The sequence below is a fragment of the Schistocerca gregaria genome, chromosome 1, assembly GCF_023897955.1.
Source record: "Schistocerca gregaria isolate iqSchGreg1 chromosome 1, iqSchGreg1.2, whole genome shotgun sequence".
Lineage (NCBI taxonomy): Eukaryota > Metazoa > Arthropoda > Insecta > Orthoptera > Acrididae > Schistocerca > Schistocerca gregaria.
The window spans coordinates 573,380,296-573,406,442 of record NC_064920.1 but is presented as its reverse complement, the minus strand read 5'-3'; the positions used below and the strand labels follow the sequence as shown (position 1 = coordinate 573,406,442).

General features: G+C 41.9%; 1 protein-coding gene across 2 annotated transcripts in view; it reads right to left on the bottom strand.

Moving 5' to 3' along the window:
* The window catches only part of LOC126356558 (dipeptidyl peptidase 9), a 196,461-nt gene that overhangs the window by 163,168 nt on the left and 7,146 nt on the right, over positions 1-26,147 (bottom strand). For both annotated transcript variants that reach the window (XM_050007380.1, XM_050007381.1), the window contains one exon: positions 12,412-12,922. In XM_050007380.1, the coding sequence (XP_049863337.1) occupies positions 12,412-12,900 (489 nt within the window). In that variant the 5' untranslated portion in view covers positions 12,901-12,922. The remainder of the gene's footprint in view (positions 1-12,411; positions 12,923-26,147) is intronic.

The following is a 26,147-nucleotide window of genomic DNA, read 5'->3' as shown; positions in this document are numbered from 1 at the left end:
TGCAAGTCTTCTGCCCTGATGCCACCCACTCCGATCAGGGGCTTTCCCCAAGGGCACCACCCAGCCACAGCAAGGCCACATGGCATGATGGCCGTTGCCGGGAGTCCTGATACTCCAGGAAGACAGGGATCTACTCTTTGGCATAAGTGGGGAGTTTACATCTCAGGCATCCGCATTGTAATCCCTGTGTTGTCAGGGGGCTACCACCAAATGGGTACATGACAGCCCCACCACAATGGACTGGTTACCATGCTGGATACTGGGTGCAGAAAAATCCAATACTGTCATGGGGATGAAAGAGGACAGGAGATGATGGAAGTACATGACATGCCTCGGAAGGGTCCTCGCCAAAACAGTTGAATCGCAGGTGGAGATGCAAAGCCATGACAAGAGCTCCAGGAGATCGACTCTAGGGCACTATGGATAACTCATGCACCACATAAGGCATCCTTCCCCATATGGCCCGCACTTCCGTAGAATTTTGAAAGTGGCAAATCAAAGCATAGAATGGGACCTGGACTCATAGGGCCGAAAAGTGTGAGACTCCTTTTAGTCGCCTCTTACGACAGGCAGGAATACCTTGGGCCTATTCTAACCCCTGGACACACAAGGGGAAAGCTGATAGGGCCTGGCTAAGTAAAAACAACCAGAGGTTCTAGAGAGCTTCAAAGGCAGCATTAGTCTAGACTGACTAAAATAGACAAATGAAACACAATACAAGATAAATGTAAAGCTTTGGGTTAGGAAGCAGTGAGGCAGCAGACAAACAACTAGGCAGAAAGAGAAAGTCTAGTAAAAATCGTTAGATAACACACAAGACATTGTATTTAATTGAAGAAAGGAGAATATATAAAAATCATCAAATTAAGTAGGCAAAAGGTAATACCGATGTCTAAAAAGTGAGAATGACAAAAAGTTTAAGCTGACAAAACATCAATGACTAGAGGAGAAATGCAAAGTTGTAAAATCATACATGATTATAGGAAACATACATGCTGCATAAAGGAACATTAAATAAAATCTTGAAGAAAAGGCAGACAGATGTGTGAGCACGAAAGTGCACAGGCAGACAGTACCAAGAAAATAATGGAATATACAGAAAGGCTACATAATGGAAAAAACCTTGAAGAAAATATATGGAAAGAGAAGAGGGAGTCAATGAAAGTGAGACAGAAGATATGGTCAGGGTCTTTTTCAAAACATATGACACAATAGTGACCCCCACAGTTTTTACTACAAGAGTATCTTATGGATTGGGCATTTTGTTCATATTGTTGTGCCACCACTGTTTTTGGGGAGTTACTGTGGAAGCGTAGACATGCAGCACTGGCAGAAGCCATAAAGCAGGCAGCGAGAGCAGAACATCAGCATACTGTTTACAGGAACAAGGCTCGTGCATTCCAGGGCAAACTAGGCCCTTTGTCGAATTTGTCAATGCAGCAGTAAGACAGGGTTCTTATGGAGTGCATTCAGCAGTTTCTCTGGCAACAGCCACAGGAACGTTATAAGAACTAAGCAAAGTGGTATAATGGCACAACAAATGATCCACTATACCTTTTTAGTTACAATTCACAGCCTGACAGCCACCAAGCGCCCAGTCAGCCACCACTGCTATACCATCTATTGGGACTTGGCACCTCTTGACTGGAGAGGCGCATCCGAGCTCACTCCAGCAGCAGATTGACTACTGTCCTGGGGTAGCAGGTCGTGGCAAGGGCAGTACAGCTGCTCACCCTCTTACACTGGCGCAGACATAAGGCACCTCACATCACCATTTGCAGAAGTGGGATTTCCCATTGGTACGAATGCATCACCTAGAAGCCTTCTAGCCGTCCTCCATGCCGCTGATGCCAATTGCAAGTGGCTGCAGCACATCTAATTGGGTCATGTGCTGCCTGCTGGCCAGCAGGCATCAGCATTCCAGGGCACTTACGGGATAGATCATGCAGTTTCTCCACCAATGGGCCATAGAAATGTTATCAGGAATGTAGCTGGTAATGTTACAATAAATGAGCCACTATACAATATCAATAATGGTTTTTTATGGCTTAGATTCACAGCCCTGCAGATCTACTATGACAAAGTGGCTGTACGATCGGTCAGCAAGAAGCCACCATGAACTCTATCAGCTACTACTACCACACCATGTTCTTGCACACCAAGCCCTACATCTGGGACTTGGTGCCTCTCCACCAGTGGGACACCTTCAGGCTACCTACAGCAACAGCAGCAAGATTCATGCCTTGAGAATGGCAGGTTGAGACCAAGGAACTGCAGCCACACACCCATCCATGTTGGTGTAGGTGCCATGGTACCTTGCACTGTCACTTGTAGAAATGGGATTTTCCACCAGGAGGTTGACGTCCCCTGCAAGTGCCCTGACTATCTTCCACACCACTAATCCCACCTGCAAGCAGTTGATAGCACATCTAACTGGATCATGTGCTGCTAACAGGCAAGTGGCCGTCAGCATTCCAGAGTGCTTACGCCTGGGCCTACCAGCTGGTTGGTAGCCGATACCACATGGCGTGTACCAACTCCACTAGTACACCAAGAGGGGCAAGGCCGCTGTGCCACAGTGTACAAGTGCAGCCTTATGAATTTTAATACTGTGATTGACTATTACTTAAGTTACTAAACTACTATCAAGCTGCTCCTCACTACGACCTACCACCACAACCCAACCCTGCACAGAAGTGGCCTGTCATCCCTGGATCAACTTCAGAACTTTTAGGATTTGAAGGTCAGTGCCCGGATATCAATTTTCTAAAGCGGTATGCCACAGTTCTCAAAAAACTTCAGGAAAAAGCCTTTGAAATGTAAAAGTCTTTAGAGCACTGTTAAACACAAAACATTTCGAGAATTTTTAGTGTCACAGGGTGCTGAGTGCATGGCATATAACTCTCGAGCTCATCGCAACACCTGTTTTATTCTCATTAGCACCATACTTTTTACTTTTATTTCAATGCTATATTCAGTACCAAACAAATATGTCGATTTTCAGATATTGACTCATAGACCCACTTCATTTGGCCTTTATTTTCATTTTCTTATGATAAAATTTAAGATTGTTTGAAAAGGTTCAACAACATTAAAAATGAACATTTCAGACACATCATAAAAAATGTTGACAATTCACACTTAAAAAATAAGAATGATCAAACATTTCTGCATGTCTGCTTGCTGAATGTCCAGTCCTCTTCTCCAATTTCATCTCCTATTTTTTGTCTCAATCTGTTCATTCTATTCCACTGTCAAGTTAATGTGCTTCTCCCTCCTCACGTGCTTCTTTTCACACTGCTCTTTCTCTTTCCTTTCAATTCATCACTGGCAAGACCACCATCTCTTTCACATTCCAGCACGTGTTAATTTTAATATTACTGAACACACTAGAATTCCACTTCATATACTGTTTGCTATCTTAAGCAGTTCTCTTAAATCTATTTCATTTGCCACCAGTTCCACTTTCCCTTGGTGCATTCTAATAGATTTCCAAAAGAATTCTGAAGCATGTCTCTCGCCATGGACTATACAGGGTGTTACAAAAAGGTACGGCCAAACTTTCAGGAAACATTCCTCACACACAAAGAAAAGATGTTATGTGGAGATGTGTCCGGAAACGCTCAATTTCCATGTTAGAGCTCATTTTAGTTTGTTCTTCCACCTACGCTCAATGGAGCATGTTATCATGATTTCATACTGGATACTCTACCTGTGCAGCTAGAACATGTGCCTTTACAAGTACGACACAACATGTGGTTCATGCACGATGGAGTTCCTGCACATTTCAGTCGAAGTGTTCGTACGCATCTCAACAACAGATTCGGTGACCGATGGATTGGTAGAGGCGGACCAATTCCATGGCCACCACGCTCTCCTGACCTCAACCCTCTTGACTTTCATTTATGGGGGCATTTGAAAGCTCTTGTCTACACAATCCCGGTACCAAATGTAGAGACTCTTCGTGCTCGTATTGTGGACGGCTGTGATACAATACGCCATTCTCCAGGGCTGCATCAGTGGATCAGGGATTCCATGCGATGGAGGGTGGATGCATGTATCCTCGCTAGCGGAGGACATTTTGAACATTTCCTGTAACAAAGTGTTTGAAGTCACGCTGGTATGTTCTGTTGCTGTGTGTTTCCATTCCATGATTAATGTGATTTGAATAGAAGTAATAAAATGAGCTCTAACATGGAAAGTAAGCATTTCCGGACACATGTCCACATAACATACTTTGTTTCTTTGTATATGAGGAATGTTTCCTGAAAGTTTGGCCGTACCTTTTTGTAACATCCTGTATATACCCTGAGATAGAATGTGTTCTGTCACAAATGGATAATGGAACATTCTAGAATATTCAAAAACTTTCTTGAACATTTTAAAACATTCGGGCCAGTCTCTACCACTTCTGCACTATTTCAGCTGCTACACTGACTTCTCATGAGAAGTCCATTGGTGCAATGCTCTCTTTCGGGCATCCATATCTTCAAACCCAATCCCTTCCAAACTAAAAACAAACGGGAAGTTTTATATTTACTAAAACATATGACGTAAGAGGCCGCTACTCAGGTTGCTGACTGTATGTGGGGTGGAAACTAGGGTGTTTCTGAGAAACTGGTGTCTGGGTAAAGTATACAGATGGTGTGTGTAGTGAAACAGGCTCTTAGGTCATGAGTTGCATAGCACAGCATGCTCTGCAACAGGATATTGTGTGTTGCCTGTATACACCCTCTGCCTATGTCCATTTATCCTGTCTGGTAACTTGTTGGTAGTCGTCCTCATACAAAAGGGTGAAGAGAGTTTACACAACAGCTGATACATGATGTGTCATTTCACAGGTGCCTCTCCCTTTGATATTACATGTTTTGTCAGTTACAGGGCTGGTAAGGATGGTGGTAAGAGAGTGCACAGGGCTAGTCTTACAGCAGGAACAATCATAAGGGTAGGAGCTAAAGGTAGGATAATGGGTGCAGAAGGAGCATAGGATCTGACAAGAATATTGTGCAGATTGGGTGGCATGAAAAGCTATTCTAGGTGTGGTGTGCAAAATCTGAGACAGAATGGATCTCATTTCAGGGCATGATTTTAGGAAGTCATGGCCTTGAAGTATTTGATTAATACATTCAAAACCAGGATAGTACTGAGTGAGAAGCGGCATGCTCCACAATTGTTCTTTGGAGTGATTAGCAGTACCAGGATTGGACGTGATGGCCTGGGAAATCTGCTTTTGAATAGGCTGGTGGGGTAAATATATCCAATGGAGGCTGAGGTGAGAATGGTGGTGTAATGCTGTAAAGTGTCTGCACCCGAACAAACATGTTTGCCTCAAATGCCAAGGTTTAGTTAGTTTAGTTATATTACTTGTTCCATGGATCATGAACACGATTCTTTCGTAATGATGTGGAACGTGTCAAAGTACAGAAGATTCATTTATCCCAAATAATCTTTGTTAGTCTTATATACGGTACAATTGTTAATACTTACTGTATTTCTTTAGCCTATGTCTAAAAATTCATCTATGGAGTAGAAGGAGTTGTCATTCAAGAATTCCCTTAACTTACTTTTGAATGCCGATTGGTTGTCTGTCAGACTTTTGATATTGTTTGGCAAGTGACCAAAAATCTTTGTGGCAGTATAATTCACCCCCTTTTGTGCCAATGTCAAATTCAATGAACGGTAGTGAAGGTCACCCTGTCTCCTAGTATTGTAGCTGTGGACTGTGCTATTAATTCTGAAGTGATCTGGGTTACTAACAACAAATTTCATTAGGCTGTATATATATTGTGAAGCTACTGGCAATATCCCTAATTCTTTAAATAATTGTCTACAAGATGATCTTGGATGAGCCCCAGACATTATTCTGATAACACGTTTTTGTGCAATAAATACCTTCTTTCTTAGTGATGAATTGCCCCAAAAGATGATTCCGTAAGAAAGCAACCAATGAAAATATGCATGGTAAGCTAACTTACTGATATGCTTGTCTCCAAAATTTGCAATGACACTAATAGCATAGGTAGCTGAGCTCAATCGTTTCAGTAGATTGTCAATGTGTGTCTTCCAGTTTAAATTCTCATCAATACAGACACCCAGAAATTTTGAACAATCTGCTTTAGCTAAAGATTTTACCCCACACTCTATATTTATTTCCGGTGTTATGCCTTTCCCTGTACTGAACTGTATGTACAGTGTTTTTTCAAAGTTCAATGAAAGTCCATTTGCGGAAAACCACCTAATAACTCTTTGAAAACATTATTTGCATTTTCCTCAGCTGATTCTTGCTTTTTAGGCTTGATTACAATACTTGTGTCATCTGCAAAGAGAACCAAGTTTGCATCTTCATGAATATAATTAGGCAAGTCATTAACCTATATTAAAAACAATAAAGGCCCCAAGACAGAACCCTGTGGTACCCCATTCTTGATACATCCCCAGTCTGAATAATCTGATGCCCTTTGTGTACTATGTGGGTTTACTGTTTCAACCTTCTGCATTCTACCAGTTAAATATGAAGTGAACCATCTGTGTACTGAACCATTCATTCCATAGTACTTCAGCTTATCTAAGAGGATTTCATGATCCACACAATCAAAAGCCTTAGAGAGATCACAGAAAATCCCAATTGGTGATGTTCTACTATCCAGAGCATTTAAAATTTGATCAGTGAAAGCATGTATAGCACTATCTGTTGAAACACCTTTCTGAAAACCGAACTGACATTTTATTAAAACGTTATTCCCACTAATGTGTAAAGTTACTCTTGAGTACATTACTTTTTCAAACACTTTTGAGAAGGATGTCAGAAGTGAAATAGGACGATAATTGTTGACGTCTGTCTTGTCACCTTTTTTATACAAGGGTTTAACTATGGCATATTTCAATCTGTCAGGAAATATTCCCTGATTCAATGAGCTATTACATATGTGGCTAAGAACTCGACTTATCAGGTGTGGACAAGATTTTAGTATTCTATTGGAGATACCATCAGTTCCATGTGAGTTTTTATTCTTAAGTGAATTTATTATTTTCTTAATTTCAGACGGTGAGGTGGGTAGGATTTCAATTTCATTTGTTTGCACCGGGAATGCCTCTTTCATATAGAGTTCTGCCCTATCTGGTGAGCAGCTGGTGCCTATATTTTCCACTACATTTATAAAATGATTATTAAAAATATTTTCAACCTGTGATTTTTCATTTATAAGCTTTTCATTGTGCTTAACAGTAATACTGTTGACCTGTGACCTTGGTTGCCCTGTTTCCCTTTTAACGATATTCCATATTGTTTTAACTTTGTCATCAGAGGTGCTAATCTCAGACTTGATACACATACTTCTGGATTTTTTTATAACTTTCCTTAGTATATTACAATATTTCTTATAATGGTTGAGCTTTTCTTCATCTCAACTTATTCTAGTGTCTTGGTATAGTTCCCATTCCCGGCTACAAGAAATTTTAATCCCTTTAGTAAGCCATGGTTTTTTATCAAGTTTTTTGAATTATGATTCACTAATTTCTTAGGAAAACTGCTTTCAAATATACCCACAAGTTTATCATGGAATAAGTTAAATTTAACATTTGCATCAGGTTCCCGATAAACATCCTCCCAGTCTACCCGTTTCAAGCTTTCCTTAAATTGTTGAATTGTTATATGGTTAATTGGGCGTATTATTTTTTTTTTTTTTTTTCACATTACTGTATGGAGCAAAGTCATGAATTGAAAGTAGCTGTGCATCGTGATCAGAAAGCCCGTTCTTAATAGGATAGGTGCTTACTTCTTTTAATTTATCTTGGTCTATGAAAATGTTATCTATCAGGGTGCTACTGTCTTGTACAATACGAGTAGGAAAATCAATGACTGATGTCAGATTGTAAGAGCAAAGTAATAGTTCAAGGTCGTTCTTCTTGCTTGAGTGTTTAAGAAAATCTACGTTAAAATCTCCACAAATGATAATGTGTTTTCCTTTTTCTGACAGATAACGCAGCAAGAGATCTAGGTTTTTAAGAAACATTTGAAAATTTCCAAGTGGGGACCTATACACAGTCACAATTATGACTTTACTACTGTCCAATTCAAGCTCACAAGCGCATACTTCAATGTGCTGTTCTACACAGAATTTTACGGTTTCTATGTTTTTAAAAACATGTTCCCTCTTAACATAAATGGCAGCTCCTCCTTTCTCCATATTGTCTCTACAAAAATAAGTTGCTAGTTTATACCCATTAATATTTACATTTTCTATTTGTGTAGTTATATGATGTTCAGACAGGCACAGTACATCAACTTCTGTTGTATTTTTAATATTCTCAAAACAAATTATTAGTTCGTCTATTTTGTTCCTTAATCCCCTGATATGTTGGTGAAATATATAAACACAACAGTTTCCTCTACTTTTATTCGAACCATTTATTTTTTTACCTTTAAGAGCTGCCTGTCTGGACATCTTGTTCAACCTAAAAAAGGTGCCCCTATGCCCTTTCGGGTCACAGGGGTTTTGCCTTGAGTGCTAGTGGCCCCCTTTAGACAACCTACAATTAAATCAGCTAATCTATCCTTCCCTAGACTATTTAGGTGCAGGCCATGTCGAGTGTATCCCCATCTCCCAATGCTACCAACAGGCACTGTATAAATGTGTGTTTTTGCACAGTCCAGCAGCTGCTCGCTCAACTCTCTGTTAACTCGCCACACAGAAGGGTTAAGCGAGAGCTGATCGTAACGCTGCAATACCTCAACAAAACCCACATTCGTACATCCTGTTGCAGCTCCTATTTTATCCAGGTCACTCTTAATATCATAATTCCTATCCTTAGCCAGGCTGTTTCCTGCCCCACCTATTACTATCACCTCATCATTCTTGTCAAAGTCGCTACAGAGTGGTCCTATGTCTTCTATCACCTGGCTAAGCCTAGCACTTGGCTTAAACAAACTCGTAACCTGGTAATCTGCTCCTAATTTCTCCAGCACTAGTTGGCCTACACCCCTCCCATGACTGCTACCTAGCAGCAAGACTTTTCTTTTCCTATTACTAGATTTTCCCGACCTAATGCTATTACCAATTTTAGTAGTCTGCTGCACCCTACTTTCAACTACTCCTGTTTTTGGCTCCTCCCTTCCTACTTCAGGTAACAAGGAGAATTTATTCATAACTGGAACTTCGACAACATCTACATGGCTGGTCCCTTTCGCGATTTCCTTGTTACCAATTCCCATTTACCGCAGTCTTTTTCCCCCTTTAACTTAGCTAATTCAGTTTTTACCGAATCAAGTTCAGCCTGAAGGGCACGCATCTTTTCCTCCTGTTGTACGAATCTTTTTTCTATACTACAGAACCTACAGTTCCATGGGAGAGCCAAAAGCATAATCTCGTCAAATTTCCCGCTACATGAGCCCCAATGAAAAACACTCCCACATCCCCCACATACCACACCCGATTCTATCTTCCTACGGCAGCTTCCACACTTAGTACTCATGGCAATGTACAGTAATAAAATTTAAACAATGATCTCTTAATACAACAAACTAAATTCTTAAATCAGTAAGATAATGAACCTACAATGGATGTAATCTAACGAGCTACATGAATTTAAACAATCGTTACCTGAAAGTAAACGAACGCCAAATGGAAAGTCTATGAACAAATAAGTTTGAATAATCTACAATCCGACGATAAAAAGTCTTCAATTATTGACCAAAGAAGTATTTAAGATTAAGGCTGTATGAGAGGGATGACCATTGTCAAAATGTAAGTACTGTTGTTTGTTAGTTTTACGTGGATATAAGTGTGTAACTGGCCTTTGATGAGGACAAGATCAACATAAGGAAAGTGGCACAGAATTCGGAATAGGACAATGTGAAATTTAAATGGGAGAAGGTATTTAGAGATACCAGGAATTTTAGGTCAGCCCCACCATGAGTCCATATGGCAAAGACGTCACCAACCATGGGCTGAAGGCTTATGTATCCCAGGAAAAACCCCTCCAATGACCCACGAAAAGGATGGCATACGAAGCAACCATTCTGGTTCCCATGGCTGTACCCTTGATGTGTTGGTATGTCTGTTCCTCAAAGGTGAAGTAGTAGTTGGTAAGTAAGTTGATTAAGGTGAGCAGGAAGGATGTCATAGGTTTGGAATCAGGTGGGTGCTGATTGGGGAAATGTTGATCAACATGCAGACCATGTATGTGGAGGATGTTGGAATAGAGGGAGGTGGCATCAATGGTAACAAGCAGCGTGTGTGGTGGGAGTGGGACAGGCACACATTTCAGACGATCAAGGAAGTGGATGGTTTTTTTACTACAGGACATAAGATGTTGATCAACTAAGGCAGATATACAGTTAGTGAATGCTTTAAAAGCCAACAACTACAGGGCAGCCAGGATGATTGGGTTTGTGGGTCCCAGGAAGAAGATAAAAGGCAGGGGTGCACGGTTTTGGTGGGGTAAGAAGTTCTATGGATTGAGGTGTTAGTCCTTGTGATGGGACTGAGGTTTTAAGGAAGGCCAGCAGGTCAATATGAATCACAGGTATGAGATCTTGATGGCAGATGCTGTGTGTAGAGGTGCCAGACAACTGGCACAGACTTTCACTAACATACTCCTGTCAGTCAAGTACCACAGTGGTAGATCCTTTATCCACTGGGAGGATAATGATAGAGTCGTTAGCTTTTAGGGAACACAGAGACTGGGGTTCTGCAGAGGAAAGGTTGGGGTCATGTTGTAGGGACCTGAGGAAGGGTTGTGAAGCAATTCTGGATGTGAGGAATTCTTGGAAGGCTTGTAAGGGATGATTCTGAGGTAGTGGTGGTGGATCAAGTTGGGATCATGGTCAGAAATGTTCAAGGCAGGATTCGAATGTCAGGTTTGCTATTGGAAAGGTTGGTATTCATCAAAGTGGTCCAGAGATTGCCAACTTGCTCTAAATGTTCAGAAATGTAAAATTTTGCACTTCACAAAATGAAAAAATATATTATCCAATGACTGTTATACCTGTGATTCACTGTTTGAACTGGCCACCTCATACAAATACCTGGGTGTAACACTTTGCAGAAATATGAAGTAGAATGATCACAGATTCAGTAGTTGACAAAGCAAGTGGTACACTTTGGTTTACTGACAGAATACTGGACAAGTGCAATCAGCCTGCAAAGGAGATTACTTACAAATCACTTGTGCGACCAGTCCTAGAATACTGCTCAAGTGTATGGGACCTGTACCAGATAGGACTAACAGGGATATGGAACATATACAGAGAAGGGCAGCACGAATGGTCACAGGTTTGTTTAATCCATGGGAGAGTGTCACAGAGATACTGAAGGATATGAACTGGAAGACTCTTGAAGATAGCCATAAACTGTCCTGAGAAAGTCTACTAACAAAGTTTCAAGAACCAGCTTGAAATGATGACCCTAGAAATCTACCACCATCCCCTACATATCGCTCACACAGGGATCATAAGATTATAATAATTACTGCATGTACATAAATATTCAAAAAATCATATGTGAATGGAACAGGAGGAAACCCTAATAAATGGTACAGTGGTAAGCAGCCTCTGCCATGCACCTCACAGTGGTTTGCCGAGTATAGATGTAGATGTAATAATTGTTCATTAACATTTATATTTAACAGTAAGTATAGAATTTAAATAAAAGGAAAAAGTTTCTACACGTGAAAATCTAACCAGCAATTTCATTATTATGTAACTTACAATACACTCAGATATCAGTGCTCTATTAAATTGCTCAAAATGTTTTCTACATAACAGCACTCTGAAATGGTCTAATCTTCAGTGGTGATTTTCTTGGAATTTTTTTCACTCTAGCAATACCAACACATTATCCACAACACACAATGCCAAGAGGGCGAGGGGTGTTCTTTATATCTAGCCTAATTTTTTTTTAAACTGTTAACTGTTGTTGATTTCTATTAATAAGATTCTTTTCACAGAGTGTAAGTAGGGTCCAGAGCCTGAAACTATGTTTTAGCACACTCCCCTATATCATTGAAAAACAATCCCTGAAGCTATGCCTAGGTCATGTATCTCGGTGTAAGAATGCCATATACATTCCTCGAAAGTCACAGGAACGATTCAAGTTTGTCCAGGAAGCAACATAAAAAATTTACCTGAGAATGAAATAATATAAAATTATTTAGAATATTTTTTTGTCTCTTGAAAAATATCTTTTCTGGCAAGCTATTTTTTAAGCAACTCCTCAATTCTGATCTTGTTAAACATAATACAACTTTGAACACACACACAAAGTCAATTTTTCCTCAACTTTAACTTTCAAGTCTAAACATGTGCAAATTGAATGAACTTTCATCATACGGAAGCATTAACATTAAGGCATGAAACAATGTTTTTATCCAAAGGACTGAAAGCTGGCAAAAATATTTCACTGAGAGGCTTACCGAGAAACCAGTGTCCAAACACTGGAAGAGGCTACCACCAGCAGGAAAAATGATCTTCCCAGAGGCAGGGTGCAATTCATACGATGCTACACCAAACGAAGCAAGCCTGCGCCGCTCCCACAACAGCTGCTCCTCACGCGAGCGGCCTGCTCCTGTTGCTATACCCCTGGGAAAGCCGCCTTCAACAGCATGCTGCCAGGGCAAAGCGTAAGGGCCCGGAGGAGGACCAGGGCCAGGACCAGCATCAGCATAGAGCAGCGCTGTCTCCCAACCACGCTTTGGTGTGCCCAGAAAGTATATCCGAGTGCGGCCGTCTGGTAAAGGCCTGAATGAGATCTGTGATGGTACTGCAGTTGAAAGTGATGAAAGTTGTCGTCTCAGTTCGTGCACTACAGTCCGCAGCCGAGCCCATGATCTAGGTGGACCTGACCTAACTGTGTTACCAGCTGTCTCCAGTACATCCAAATCTCCAGCTCCACTGCTTGACATCCTCCAGTTTTATGACAGCACCCTAAGAAGATTGAAAAGGAACATCACATTCATCAACTTATTCAGTAACATTTTCACACATTAATAGTTGTCTCCATATAAAGCAAACAGGGGTTGTAACAGTTATGGAAAGGATGGATCGCTACACACCATAAAGATGACACGCTGAGTTGCAGACAGGCACGACTACAGTCTGAGCTATACTGCCAGAGATAGCTGTCATGTGTGTGAGGTGTGCTCGCTTGTGTGAAAGAGAATGTGTTTCTGTTTGTAACGCAGGCTTTGGCCAAAAGCGTAACAGTCTTTTCATTGTGCCTGTCTGTAATTCAATGTGACATCTTTATTGTGACCAGCAATCTATCCTTTCCACAATCATTGAAAATCCAACCTGGACTTTCCATTGTTTAGAGAGTGATTTTAATAAGTCATTCCTAACTAATGATAAATATAGTTACAACATTACAATATTATGAGATTTTAGAGCATATATTATCATACTGGACAGGTACAGATATTAGAAAAAAATTAAAATTAAATTTTCTTATACATTATGTAAAAATCACATAAAATAAATAATAACGATATAACATTTTTAAGACCTTGAGCTTTCTAACACAAATGTTCCTTCAACCGGAACTTTAAGAGAACTAATGTGATTATGTGTTTAAAGGGACTAGACTACTGGATCATCAGTCCCTCATGAGGGAAACATGTAAAAAGGTATCAAGCAAAAATATGGGGATTTAGCTGCTCAAATTATATAAATAAGTTAAAGAGTTTAAAAGGGCTTGACAGTAGTTTTAACGCTATAGGTAAAAGAAAAGAGAGATCATCCAGGCAGTGTCTTGCACAAGAGGGTCTAAAGGCAAAACAAGGAGGGGGGGAGGGGGAGGGGGGATGGGAGAATAACCTGCAGTCTCTTGGAAGTCACAGGGGGAGGTTCTCACCCCCCCCCTACAACCACCCCTAACAATGGAACTGGAGTAGTATTTTATTTTAGAGTAAAATCCACTTTCCCTTAAGAAATGCAACAATTCGGTAAGAGCTGTCACGTCATCTGCAAGCATCTGAGGTAGGCAACCTGAGTGTGTGCCCCAGATGGGCCAGTTGGGTGCACTCAACAAGAACATGCGCTATCTTCAGTAGACTACTGCAGCTGCCGTGAGCAGAATCATCCTAATGCAGAAGGATCTCATGTATGTGTCTCGTGTGGCTGATGTGTAGTCAGCACAACACAATGGCATCTTCCCGAGAGGCCTGGAAAGATGTATGCCACACCTATTCCCAGAGCCTCAAAATATTGCGTCGAAGTTGTAATTGTGAATCTGTGCCCAGTACCCCAACGTCAAGTTGATCTCCTGTAGTTGCAGCTTTAGCTAGACAATCAGCAAGTTCATTTCCTGGAATGCCTATGTGGCTCAGTGTCCAGATGAAGGTCACTGTCTTTCCAAAGCTGTAGAGGTCAGCCAGTTGGTCCTGGATGTTAGTTACCAAAAGATTTTTGGGGTAGCACAGGGTTATGCAGTTTAAGCAACTCCTGGAATTACTACAGATCAGACAGTTTGTTATGACCTGGGATTTGACGTACTGCAAAACCTGAGAGATGGCAACTAACTCTGCAGTGTATAACCTGCACGCACTCACCACGGAGTGCTTCTCATGACCCCTTCCACGAGCAAAAGCTTAACAGACCTTTTCACTGACTTTCTATCCATTTATGTAGATGCATACCAAATTAGAATAACTGAGGAGGATTGAAAGAAACAGGAGTTGCTGAAAGGTAGGAGCAGCATCAATCTTGGCACCACGGAAGAGGTCCATGCATATCACAGGACATGGTACAGCCCACCAACCCACGGGTGGAGGGAGGGAGGAGGGGGTGTCAAGAGGTAGCTCTATGAACACAGACTAACAGGGGCTGTTGGAGGTCCTTCAGTGGAGCATCAAATCAGATCCGAGCTAGTCTACCAAGTTTTGGACAATGCGCAAACAGTCTGAACTGTTGGTTGTGGAACAGAGTTGGGTGACATGGATGGGTGGACATCTGACAAATTAGACTGTGTAACTTGCCAGAAGCTGCTGTCATCTAACACACAGTAGTGGGACACCTGCTTCAGGCAGGAGGATGTCAACAGGCCTCGTACGGAAGGCCCCCGTTACCAACCACATGCCAGTGTGGCGAAAAGAGTCCTGCAACCTCAGTAGGGATGGTGCTGCTGACCAATCTGCAACACATCCAAGTCAAAGTGGGATAAAATCAGCACCTTGTAAAATCTCGGAACTGTGCAGTCCATGCGCCATGAGGAAAACAGAGATCATTCAGCTGCTTCATGCAATTAGCTCATTGTCAAATAAAGTACCTAAGAATTGGAAAGTTTCAGTGAATTCAAGTAATTGGTTAACAAGATAAATTTTTATGTGCGGGTGCACAGTGCACAGTCAACAAAAATGCATAACTCATGATTTTGCAAGAGAAAATTGATAGCCATGATTCAGGGTCCAGTCATGGGCTCTCCAGACAGCACCCTGAAGATGGCACGCAGTAATGCACACTGACGCAGAGGCATAGTACAGACAAAGATCATCCAAGTACAGCGACAGGAAGACTGTGGGGCCCACTGCGTTTACAATACCATTGATGGTGATAGCAAACAGCATTATGCTCAGAACTGATCCCTGAGGGACTCCAGCTTCCTGTACATATTGGCTGCTGGGAGTCAGGACCTCAAAAATAGGAGAGAAACAAAATTCTGGATAAAAATGGATAAACTGCCCTTGAAACCAGACTCATCCAGTGTAGATAGGATGTGATGTTGGCATGCGATATCAAATTCCTTCTGTAGGTCGAAGAACACAGCAATCAGAGATGCATGAAAGCACTGCGCACTGCACATTCCAAATGAACCAAATGATCTGAGGTGGACTGGAAAGTCTGAAACCCACTCTGGAATCGTGATATATGCCCTCCGGCTTCAAGGAACCAACAAAGATGCAGTTGATCACAATCCATTTGTCAGAGAGATTGGCCAATAGAGTGTTAAAATATGTGGGTCCTTTCCCTGTTTTAGGACAGGTGTAATAGACTGAAGTGCCAAAGAAACTGGTATAGGCATGGGTATTCAAATACAGAGGTATGTAAATGGGCAGAAGATGGTGGCACTGTGGTTGGCAATGTCCATATGAGGCAACAAGTTTCTGGCAGAGGTGTTAGATCAGTTACTGCTGCTACAATGGCAGGTTATCAAGATTTAAATGAGTTTCAACTTGGTGTTATGGTCAGCACACGAGTGATAGTGCACAGCATCTCCGAGGTAGCGATGAAGTGGGGATTTTCCCATATGACTATTTCACAAGTGTACCATGAACATCAGGAAATGGGACCAACAACGACTGAAGAGAATCATTCAATATGACAGATGTGCAACCCTTCTGCACATTGCTGCAGATTTCAATGCTGGGCATCAACAAGTGTCAGCATGCAAACCATTCAACGAAACATCATCGACGTGGGCTTTTGGACATGAAGGCCCACACATGTACCTTCGATGACTGCACGACACAAAGCTTTACACCTCGCTTGGGCCCATCAACACTGACATTGTCCTGTTGGTGACTGGAAACATGTTGCCTGGTGGGACGAGTCTTGTTTCAAATGGTATAGAGCGAATAGATGTGTACAGGTATGCCGACAACCTCTTGAATCCATGGATACTGCATGTAAGCAGGGGACTGTTCAAGCTGGTGGAGGCTCAGTAATGGTGTGGGGCATGTGCAGTAGAAGTGATATGAGACCCCTGATACATCTAGGTACGACTCTGATAGGTGACACATATGTAAGCATCCTTTCTGATACCAGCATCCACACATGTCCTTTGTGCATTCTGGCAGACTTGGGCAATGCCAGCAGGACAATGCACACATCCAAAATTGCTACAGAATGGCTCTAGGGACATTCTTCTGAGTTTAAACACTTCTGCTGGCCACCAAACACCCCTGACATGAATATTATCAAGCATATCTGGGATGCCTTGCAACATGCTGTTCACAAGAGAATTCAACCCCCTCATACTCTAACAAATCTGTGGACAGCCCTGCAGGATCCATGGAGTCAGTTCCCTTCACCACTACTTCAGACATTAGCCCGAGTTCATGCCATGTCATGCTGCGGCACTTCTGCATGTTCGCAGGGGCCCTACTACACAATATGAGACAGATGGACTAGTTTCTTTGGCTCTTGAGTGTAATACCTTCCCACTATTGAGAGGGAAATACTCCCTCCCACCAAATGCGACTAAAAAGCCTGAGGATATGTCTCATGTTGTCAGTACGAAGATGGATTTTGTCGGATCCAGGGGCCATATCTCAACACACTGCCAAAGTGCTGCAAAGCTCGTATTTAGCAAAACGGACATTATCTGATAGAGAGCCATGTGCATACAAAGATAGTAGATAGCACTCTCTAAGGTGCTTCTGGGTCAGGAAATGAGGATGGTACTGCAACCAGAGACTTTAGAGAAGCGTACTGCAAATCATTCAGTATGTACCATGGGATCAGTGCAGATGTTACCATTGATAGGGATGCCAGGAACCACAGAAGATGGTGGATGGCCACGAATGTGGTGGAGCTTAGTCTATACTTGGGACAATAGGACGCAGGATCACACAGCCGAGACAAAGTGCTCCCAACGCGCCTGCTTCATTTTCTTTACTAAAAACTATGCTTTTGTCCAGCGTCTCTTGAGTGCTATTAAATTATCCATAAAGTGATGGTGCTTGTGCTGTTGAAGTACCCTGCAATGTTCCCTTATGACAGTCACGATATCTTCAGACCACCATAGCACTAGCTGACATAGGGATGAGCCAGAGGAGTGGGGTATCATCACTGCTGCAGCATTAGTAATAGTATCAACAGTATCCTGTTCCAATTTGTGAAAACCCGCCACATAACTGGCTGCAACAGTGGCTGTAGAGGAGAAAGCCTGCCAATCAGCTTTCAAAAGTGACCAACGTGGAGCATGCTCTAGATGTCTGTGAGTGGAGAGGGAGAGAATGATAGGGAAACAGTCACTGTCACAAAAATCACCGTGGACATGTCAAAGAACCAGGTAAGATACTAAGGCTGCAAACAGAGATCAATAGCTGAAGTCTTTTGACAATGTTGGCTGGAATACTCTCTTTCAAATTCTAAAGGTGGCAAGGGTAAAATACAGGGAGCGAAAAGCTATTCACAATTTGTACAGAACCCAGATGGCAGTTATAAGAGTGGTTGAGAAGGGAGTGAGACAGGGTTGTAGCCTCTCCTCGATGTTATTCAATCTGTATATTGAACAAGCAGTAAAGGTAACAAAAGAAAAATTCGGAGTAGGTATTAAAATCCATGAAGAAGAAATAAAAATTTAAAGGTTCGCCGATGACATTGTAATTCTGTCAGAGACAGCAAAGGACTTGGAAGTGCAGTTGAACGGAATGGACAGTGTCTTGAAAGAAGGGTATAAGATGAACATCAACAAAAGCAAAACAAGGATACTGGAATGTAGTCGAATTAAGTCAGGTGATGCTGAGGGAATTAGACTGGGAAATGAGACACTTAAAGTAGTAAAGGATTTTTGCTATTTGGGGAGCAAAATAACGAAGTAGAGAAGATATAAAATGTAGACTGGCAATAGCAAGAAAAGTGTTTTTGAAGAAGAGAAATTTGTTAACATCGATTATACATTTAAGTGTCTGGAAGTCGTTTCTGAAAGTATTTGTTTGGAGTGTAGCCATGTATGGAAGTGAAACATGGACGATAAATAGTTTGGACAGGAAGAGAATAGAAGCTTTCGGAATTTGGTGCTACAGAAGAATGCTGCAGATTAGATGGGTAGATCACATAACTAATGAGGAGGTATTTAATAGGATTGGGGAGAAGAGGAGTTTGTGGCACAACTTGACGAGAAGAAGGGACCGGTTGGTAGGACATGTTCTGAGGCATCAAGGGATCACAAATTTAACATTGGCAGGCAGAGTGGAGGGTAAAAATCGTAGAGGGAGACCAAGAGATGAATACACTAAGCAGATTCAGAAGGATGTATGTTGCAGTAGATACTGGGAGATGAAGAAGCTTGCACAGGGTAGGGTAGGATGGAAAGCTGCATCAAACCAGTCTCAGGACTGAAGACCACAACAACAACAACAACAACAACAACAACAGCCATTAAATGACAAGTTCAGTCAAATGGGGACAGTAGCTGTTACAGTTCCACTCAAGGAGCATTGGAGTCAGGTCTGAGAAAGTAGCAAATGGAAAAGATGAGTGTGATTACTTCACGATCACGTTGTGGTCCATCTGACTGTGTGATCCTTCATCCATGTGCGTAAGCTCAACCACTGCAGGGCTGGAGAGTGGAACATCCGAAGCCTCAGCAGGTAGCTTATCTTTCTGTTTATCCTTTTGAGACTTCAAATTCTGTGAAGAGTTCCCTATTTTATCTCCCGGGAGAGAAGAGGACTATACTTTTCTTTGGCCCACAGCCTGTGGCTGCTGGTCCTTGTCTTAACAAGGGGCCACCTTGAAACGTCTAATCACCCCTGTTGCCAAATGGTGACTAGGCATTTTCAATGAAAAACATTGGTTTCATTGTAGCAAAAGAGCCACCAACAGTGCAGGAACAAACCAAGAACTCGATAAACTGTCCACTTCCATTTCTCCTTGCCTGGCTCTCGTCTTGAGGCATGTCAATGACAAAAATGCCATAGGATTGTAAACTTCTGCATTAAAATCACTGTTTCTGGCTGATGAGACAGCTGTGTCGGCACAGCCATAATTATGTTTGATCTGTTTCATTGCAGATCATCGGCCCCTAAGCCGCTCACTCCAATCAGAGGCTCTTCCCGTTGGCGCCACTCCACCAAGGCAAAGGCCACTTGGCACAACAGCCATTGCCTGGAGTCCCAGTACTCCAGAGTGGACGGCACCTACCCCTTGGCTGACAAGGAAAGGTACCAAAAAATGTATTGACAGTAGGATCTCTGCATTGTCACGAAGTTACCACCGAGAGGGTGCATGACAACCCCACCATGGCGCATTGGCTATCGGGTGGAGAGGTAGACCCCTTGATTGGTAGGTGTAAAAGATAACAGCATACATTGGAGACATAATGCACCACAGTCAAACATCCTTCCCCAAATGACCTACACTTCGGTAAAATTTGGAAAGTGGAGATCAAACCCAAAAAGGGGACTAGAACTTAAAAAGTAAAAAAAGATGAGGGAAAAAGCGTTCAAAAGGTGAAAAGAGTGAAATGTTCAAAAGTCCAAAGAACAGTCATAAGACAAAGGTAAAAAAAAAAAAAAAAAAAAAAAAAAAAAAGGTCAGGTAAGAAAGGACCTTGGGTCTGTTCTAGCTCCCCCACCCCCACTCTGCCCTGCAGGAGAAAGAATGAGAAATGAAAATTTTTTATGCTACAAAGACACCTGTAATCTGTGGTAGTTTGGCTCAGTTGTAAAATGTTAGACTACAACTACAAAGGCCTCATGTTTGATGCTCAGTCACTCCCAGAATTTTTGTGTGTCATTTATAGCTTCTTTCATCTCTGGCAGTGATTGTTCACAGGAAAACTGCATGTTATGCCACAGTCTGGAATCCACATTAAACTGCAGATTGTAGATTGTATGACTGGCCAAGTCAGTTCAAACATCAGAGTAAGGCAACAGTATACCACCTCCAGTAGAACTATGCCTAGTAAGCACTGAGGTGTTAACACCAATCTTTGAGTTGATGAAGGCTTTACTTTACACAGTATTTATTGTTCAACTGTTCTTATGACTAGCCCATCGGGAATATTACGCGGGCACTGGGCATATCCAGGTTGATATTATTCAAACTACCTATCAGTTGCCAGCATTACTTGCATCAAATGAAAAAAGGCAAACATTTCACCAAGTAAATGGTAATTGTTCTCCTACTGTTCCCCATTCCTATTTCTTTATCCCCATCCCAATTACAGGTGAGCAGCTTCATCCTGGGGTCAAAGTGAGGTGCCCTTTCTTTTTAACCTTCCTCAACCTATCCATCTCTCCTCCCTGGGGTAGGAACTATTACTTCTACACCCTAGGCATTGTCACTTTTATTGTTATAAATGTACATATGTATTCTGCCTCCTGAAGGTATGCACTGGCCAGAAATTCTGTCTCATAATTTATTAGTTCTCTCAACTGACTCTTTCATATTCATGTTAAATGAACAAAAATTACATTCATGTACCAAAAGTAAATGCTAGTCATCAAATACTAAAAGAAACTCTTCTTGCTATGTGAGCCAATAATCAGGTAAAATGGAATCAGTACATCGATAAGTTGAGCAAGGAGCTTAATTCAAAATGTCTTGCACTTAGGAGAAGTGCTCATTGCAGAAACCTAGAAACAAAATGTTTTGTATATTTTCAGTCTATTTTGCACATGAAATAATCTTGTGGCATACTATAATTAAAATCAATAATGTATTTATTCTGTGTAAGTCAGAGATGTGGCTAGGTTATTCAGCAATAAAGTGGCAGACTGTGGATTCAGAAGATTCAAATTCAGTACCCTGTCAGTCCTATAATTTTTATCTGTTGGTTATCCTTCTTTCCCATCTGGCATGTTTGGTAATGTGAAAAAATTAAATTAACCATATTTCACCCACATTAAAATGCAAGTCTCCTTATAACTGGCTGGGTAATTCAGTTCATTGGTCAAAGGAAGACAACAGCACACATCATCTCATACGACCATGCCTAGTACAGCACAGTGTTCAAACCAATCCCTAGGCTAACAACAACTTTAAGTCCCATAAAGAAAACCATGAACAGTAAGCAACAGGACTTTTTACTGAGGTCTCTTCATATACCTTGGCATTCACACTCACACTCACACTCTTCGAGTTAGGTGGACTATAATGGCAACTGTGGCTGAAGACAATTTTAACTGAACAGCAGCTTTTGGTCCACTTCTGTTCTTGACTGATATGTATGGTTTATTATAGACACTGAAGGACTCTCCAAAAACAGTTATGTTTGGAGATTACAAAGAAAGGACCCAAACACATCGATAGCTGACACAGTGGACAGAATAGTGGAACATGGTTACAAGTAATTCTCAGTAAACAGCTACATTATATAGTAATGGAAATTCCTGGATGGAACAATAAGTAAAATAAGGAAAAAGCAACTACTCGCCTACAGCAGACTGAAGCGTGGTGCAATAACACACAACAGAGAACAGTATTTACAGTAACGTTTGGGGTGTTTCTTCTTTTTCTTGCAAAAGTTCACACAATGAATCCACATTTGGATGCACTCAGGTGTCTGTTTATATGACTGTGTACTTCCATCAGAATAAGAAAAAGAGCTTGGAAGCTAGTGGGAATACTGTTTTTTGTTACATGTCTGTGCACCACACATCAGTTCACTATAGGTGAGAGGTTGCCTTTTCCTTATTTTACATTAAGTTATATTATGAAATACCAAAAATATAAACATGACTTGTAGGTACCTGAAAGGGAACTCAGTGGGTGCAGAATGGGCCAAAATTTCTAGGCATCAATATCAAATCAATGTGACATCAGCATGTGAGACATTAATGGAAAAGCTCAGTTCTGCCTGATTTGCATTTAAAAAATTCTCTCATTGTTGTTGTTGTTGTTGGTGGTGGTGGTGGTGGTGGTGGTGGTGGTGGTGGTGGTTGTTGTTGTTCATGGTGCGAAACAGATGAATTCAGAAGCATCTGCGTCAGAACTTAAAATGAATTACTGAATGAATTTGAAGTTCATAATACTCAGAGCCGAATCGACTGGCATCTGGCATAGAGGAATAGCTAAACACGATTCCTCCCCCTTTGAGGACTTCTCTCAAATGGCTGAAAATTAAATTGTTGTTCCCATATAGAGAAGACCATTTCTCATGCCAGAGTGATCCAATGTTCCTATGTGCAGCAACAGAGAGGCCACAGAATCAGCAGTTTCATTCCCTGATAGTCCAACATGACCAGAGCACCACATGAACATCACGGGGCTCCATCATCAGCGAGCAGGCATTCTTGAATTCACTGTATTAAGAGGAGGTACGTGTATAGCACACAGAGGGTCTGGAGGGCACTAAGTGTATTGGAACATAATACACAATTGAGAAGCCTGTACTGTCAGATGTACTGGGAGGTCTGATAGAGGGCAGAAAACTCTGCAGTAAGAACAAATTGAGGACTGTTCTAGAAGAGAGTATTGAAAATATTTTCCAAGGACAAAAGCAATCTGATAGCACAGTCGGTTTTAAAGGCACCAGAGTATACGAAGGTGCCGTCCCCAAGTCACATATAAAGTTTGAGAAACTTACAGCGACAGGTCGATTCTAGAATAGTGTTCTTGGGAAGTGGACCTCTGCGCAAAACCAAGGCGGTGAAGGGCTCTCACCAATTGGGAATGTGGCAGTTATAATAAGGTTAAGCATCCAATGCCTTTATACAAAAGTGAACTCTGGAGGGCAATGAAGAAGTTGCACTTATCCCTTATTAGTGGTCAAGGTCGTCAACCAGAGAGGCTGCAAAGGATGGGTGGTTGGGTACAGAAGACAGACAACACACATATCTGTTGAAGAGGGCAGCATGCCAGTATGACAGAGGTAGTTCAGCAGCATCTGTATAGACTCATAACTGGGCTAGTGTAGAAAGCTCCAGTAACCAAACATACACCTCAATGGTGGATTGTGTTGAGATGGGGTAAAATAGACAGTCATGCAGATGAGTAAACAAGACACTTAGTCTTGTTTTTGATAGGAAAAGGGACTGGTATATGTGAAGGAGGATTTTCCAATCCACTCCTCATGAAGTACCATTTAAAATATGTAAGATATTTAGTGAATGGGTACAGCGTGCTATCCATTAAGATATGTGGGAGGATCAACAGAGTTTCCTGTCAAGTATGAACCCCTGTAAGTTCATGGTTGTGGCAAACCGGAAAAGCAATACGTCTGAGATGTAAGGACAATGGAAGAATCTCCTAACGTCACCAAACTTCAGGCAGACAGTTTTTTCAGTGGAAAAGTGGAAGCCACTGTTGATGCTCTACGAGTAATGACAGTCGAGACAATGCTGAAGTCATCGCACAACTAACCAGGCCCATTGAGAGCTGCAGTAGATTGCAAAGTCATCAATGAAAAGAGAACCTGAAATACCTGGTGTGAGACAGTCCATGGCAGGGTTAATAGCTGTGATGAAAAGGGCTACACTCAGCACAGAGCTTTGAGACATCCCGTTTTCCTGAATAAAAGTGTTCAACAAAGCCAAACCAAACATAGCTCGACAACCTGGTCTTTTAAAAACTTCTGAATAAATTGGGGCGGGCAGCCTCGGAAGCCCCATGTGTGCATTGTACTGAGGATACCCGTCCTTCAGCAGGTAGCGTAAGCCTTCTCTGAATCGAAAAACATAACTACAGTCCGACATTTCCACAGAAAATTTTTCATAATATAGGTTGACAGGATGAAGAGATGATCAACTGCAGTGCAGTGCTTGCAAAATCCACAGCGTGCATTTGTTAGCAAATTCTGAGACTCGAGCAACCATACCAGCTGACCACTGGTCACGCGTTCCATCATCTTGCAGACAATGCTGATGAGGGAAACTGGATGTAAGATGTTTGTCCTTACCAGGCTTGAGTAAGAGGGTTACAGTGGCTTCACGCCAACATCTGTCATGCTGTCTGTCCATATGCAATTATATGCACAAAGGACTCAGTGCCTGCCATCTAGAGAGAAGTGCTGTACATCTGAATGTGAATATAGTTTGGTCCTGGAGCGGAGATCATGACAAGGTGAGGGCATGGTTGAGCTTCCCCATAGTGAAAACGTTATTGTAGCATTCAGAGATTCTGAGAGGGGGAAGATACCCCTCAAAATTTCTCAGTTAGTTTCTGAGGTAGGAACGCGAGATGATAGTGGGTGGGGCTCGAGATCTCTGCAAAGTATCCACCCAAAGTGTCAGAAATATCTATAGGGTCCACAATGACCTCTTTTGTTACAGCCAGGCCAGGAAATTGAGAGACGTACCCTGTGCCCAGAAATCCAACATAGGTTACTCCAGATAGCAGCAGAGGGAGTAAAATGGTTTAGAGAATTAGTAAGAGAGATCATACTAGGTTTTTTGCTGTCTCTGACAATACAACAACATTTTGCATGCAACTGTTTAGAATGAATACAGTTGTCCTTTGTGGGATGGCATTCAAATACACGGAGAGCACATTCCTGAGTGGGTCACAACATTCCTCAGTCCACCACAGAACTCTGACACGTTGTGGTAGAGAAATGGTTCAGGGGATGGAAATTCTGTGGCAGTAAGGATAACTTTCAGAGTGCCATTGCTGTGGAAACATTGTTCATCAAAGGTTGCCAGTGAAGTGTAGAGCCTTCGGTCAGCTTTAGAAAGCTGTCTTACGCGTAGCTGGGACACAAGTTAGCAGACAAATTACACACGAGAAATGGTTGCTCAAGTACATGTCTGAGAGGACTCACCACTCTAGATGTTAGGCAAGCTGTGTAGTACAGAATGAGAGATTCAGGTGCAAAAAAATGTGTGTGGAATAGGAAAGAAATGTGGGTTCACCAGTGTTGGGAGAAATGAAGTAAGGTGGTTGAGGATATCTGCCAGGAGTGAACCTCTTTTCTGTTGAGGGAGCTGAGCAGTAAGTTGCAGTTTGTCGGCCCTGGTGAGCTCAGGTGATAGAGGTATGTAGATGTTACAAAGAGAAAGTGTCTAACCAGAGAAAGAAAGATATATAGCAGCGGCTTGTAGCTGGGTGTTCAATGAAATGGTTTAGCTATCGACATCATCCCGAATGAGCATCATGACACCCCCCACCCCCCCGAGCTGGAGTTCTTTTCTTGGATGGAAGACTGAAACACATCAAGTGCAGGGCATGAGGTCAAACTGGTCTTCAGGGCTTAATTTCATTTCTTGGATGTGTAACACAACTGGGCACTGTGATAGCAATAGTAGCTGTGTATCCTGTGTGATCTGATGCCATTAAATATTCTCCTATAAGGGGTGATTACTTCGCTGTCTATCGAGTGCCAAATTTCGGCTGCATACTACTAAAGTGTTCCGAGACTGGATGATCCTATTCCATTATTTCTTCACAATTACCAGTAACTTCCCTGGGTCAGTCAGCTGATTCCAAGGTGGAAATCAGTTGGTGATTTGCACCAGTGAAATGGAGGGCAGCTGGAAAGGGGTGTCAT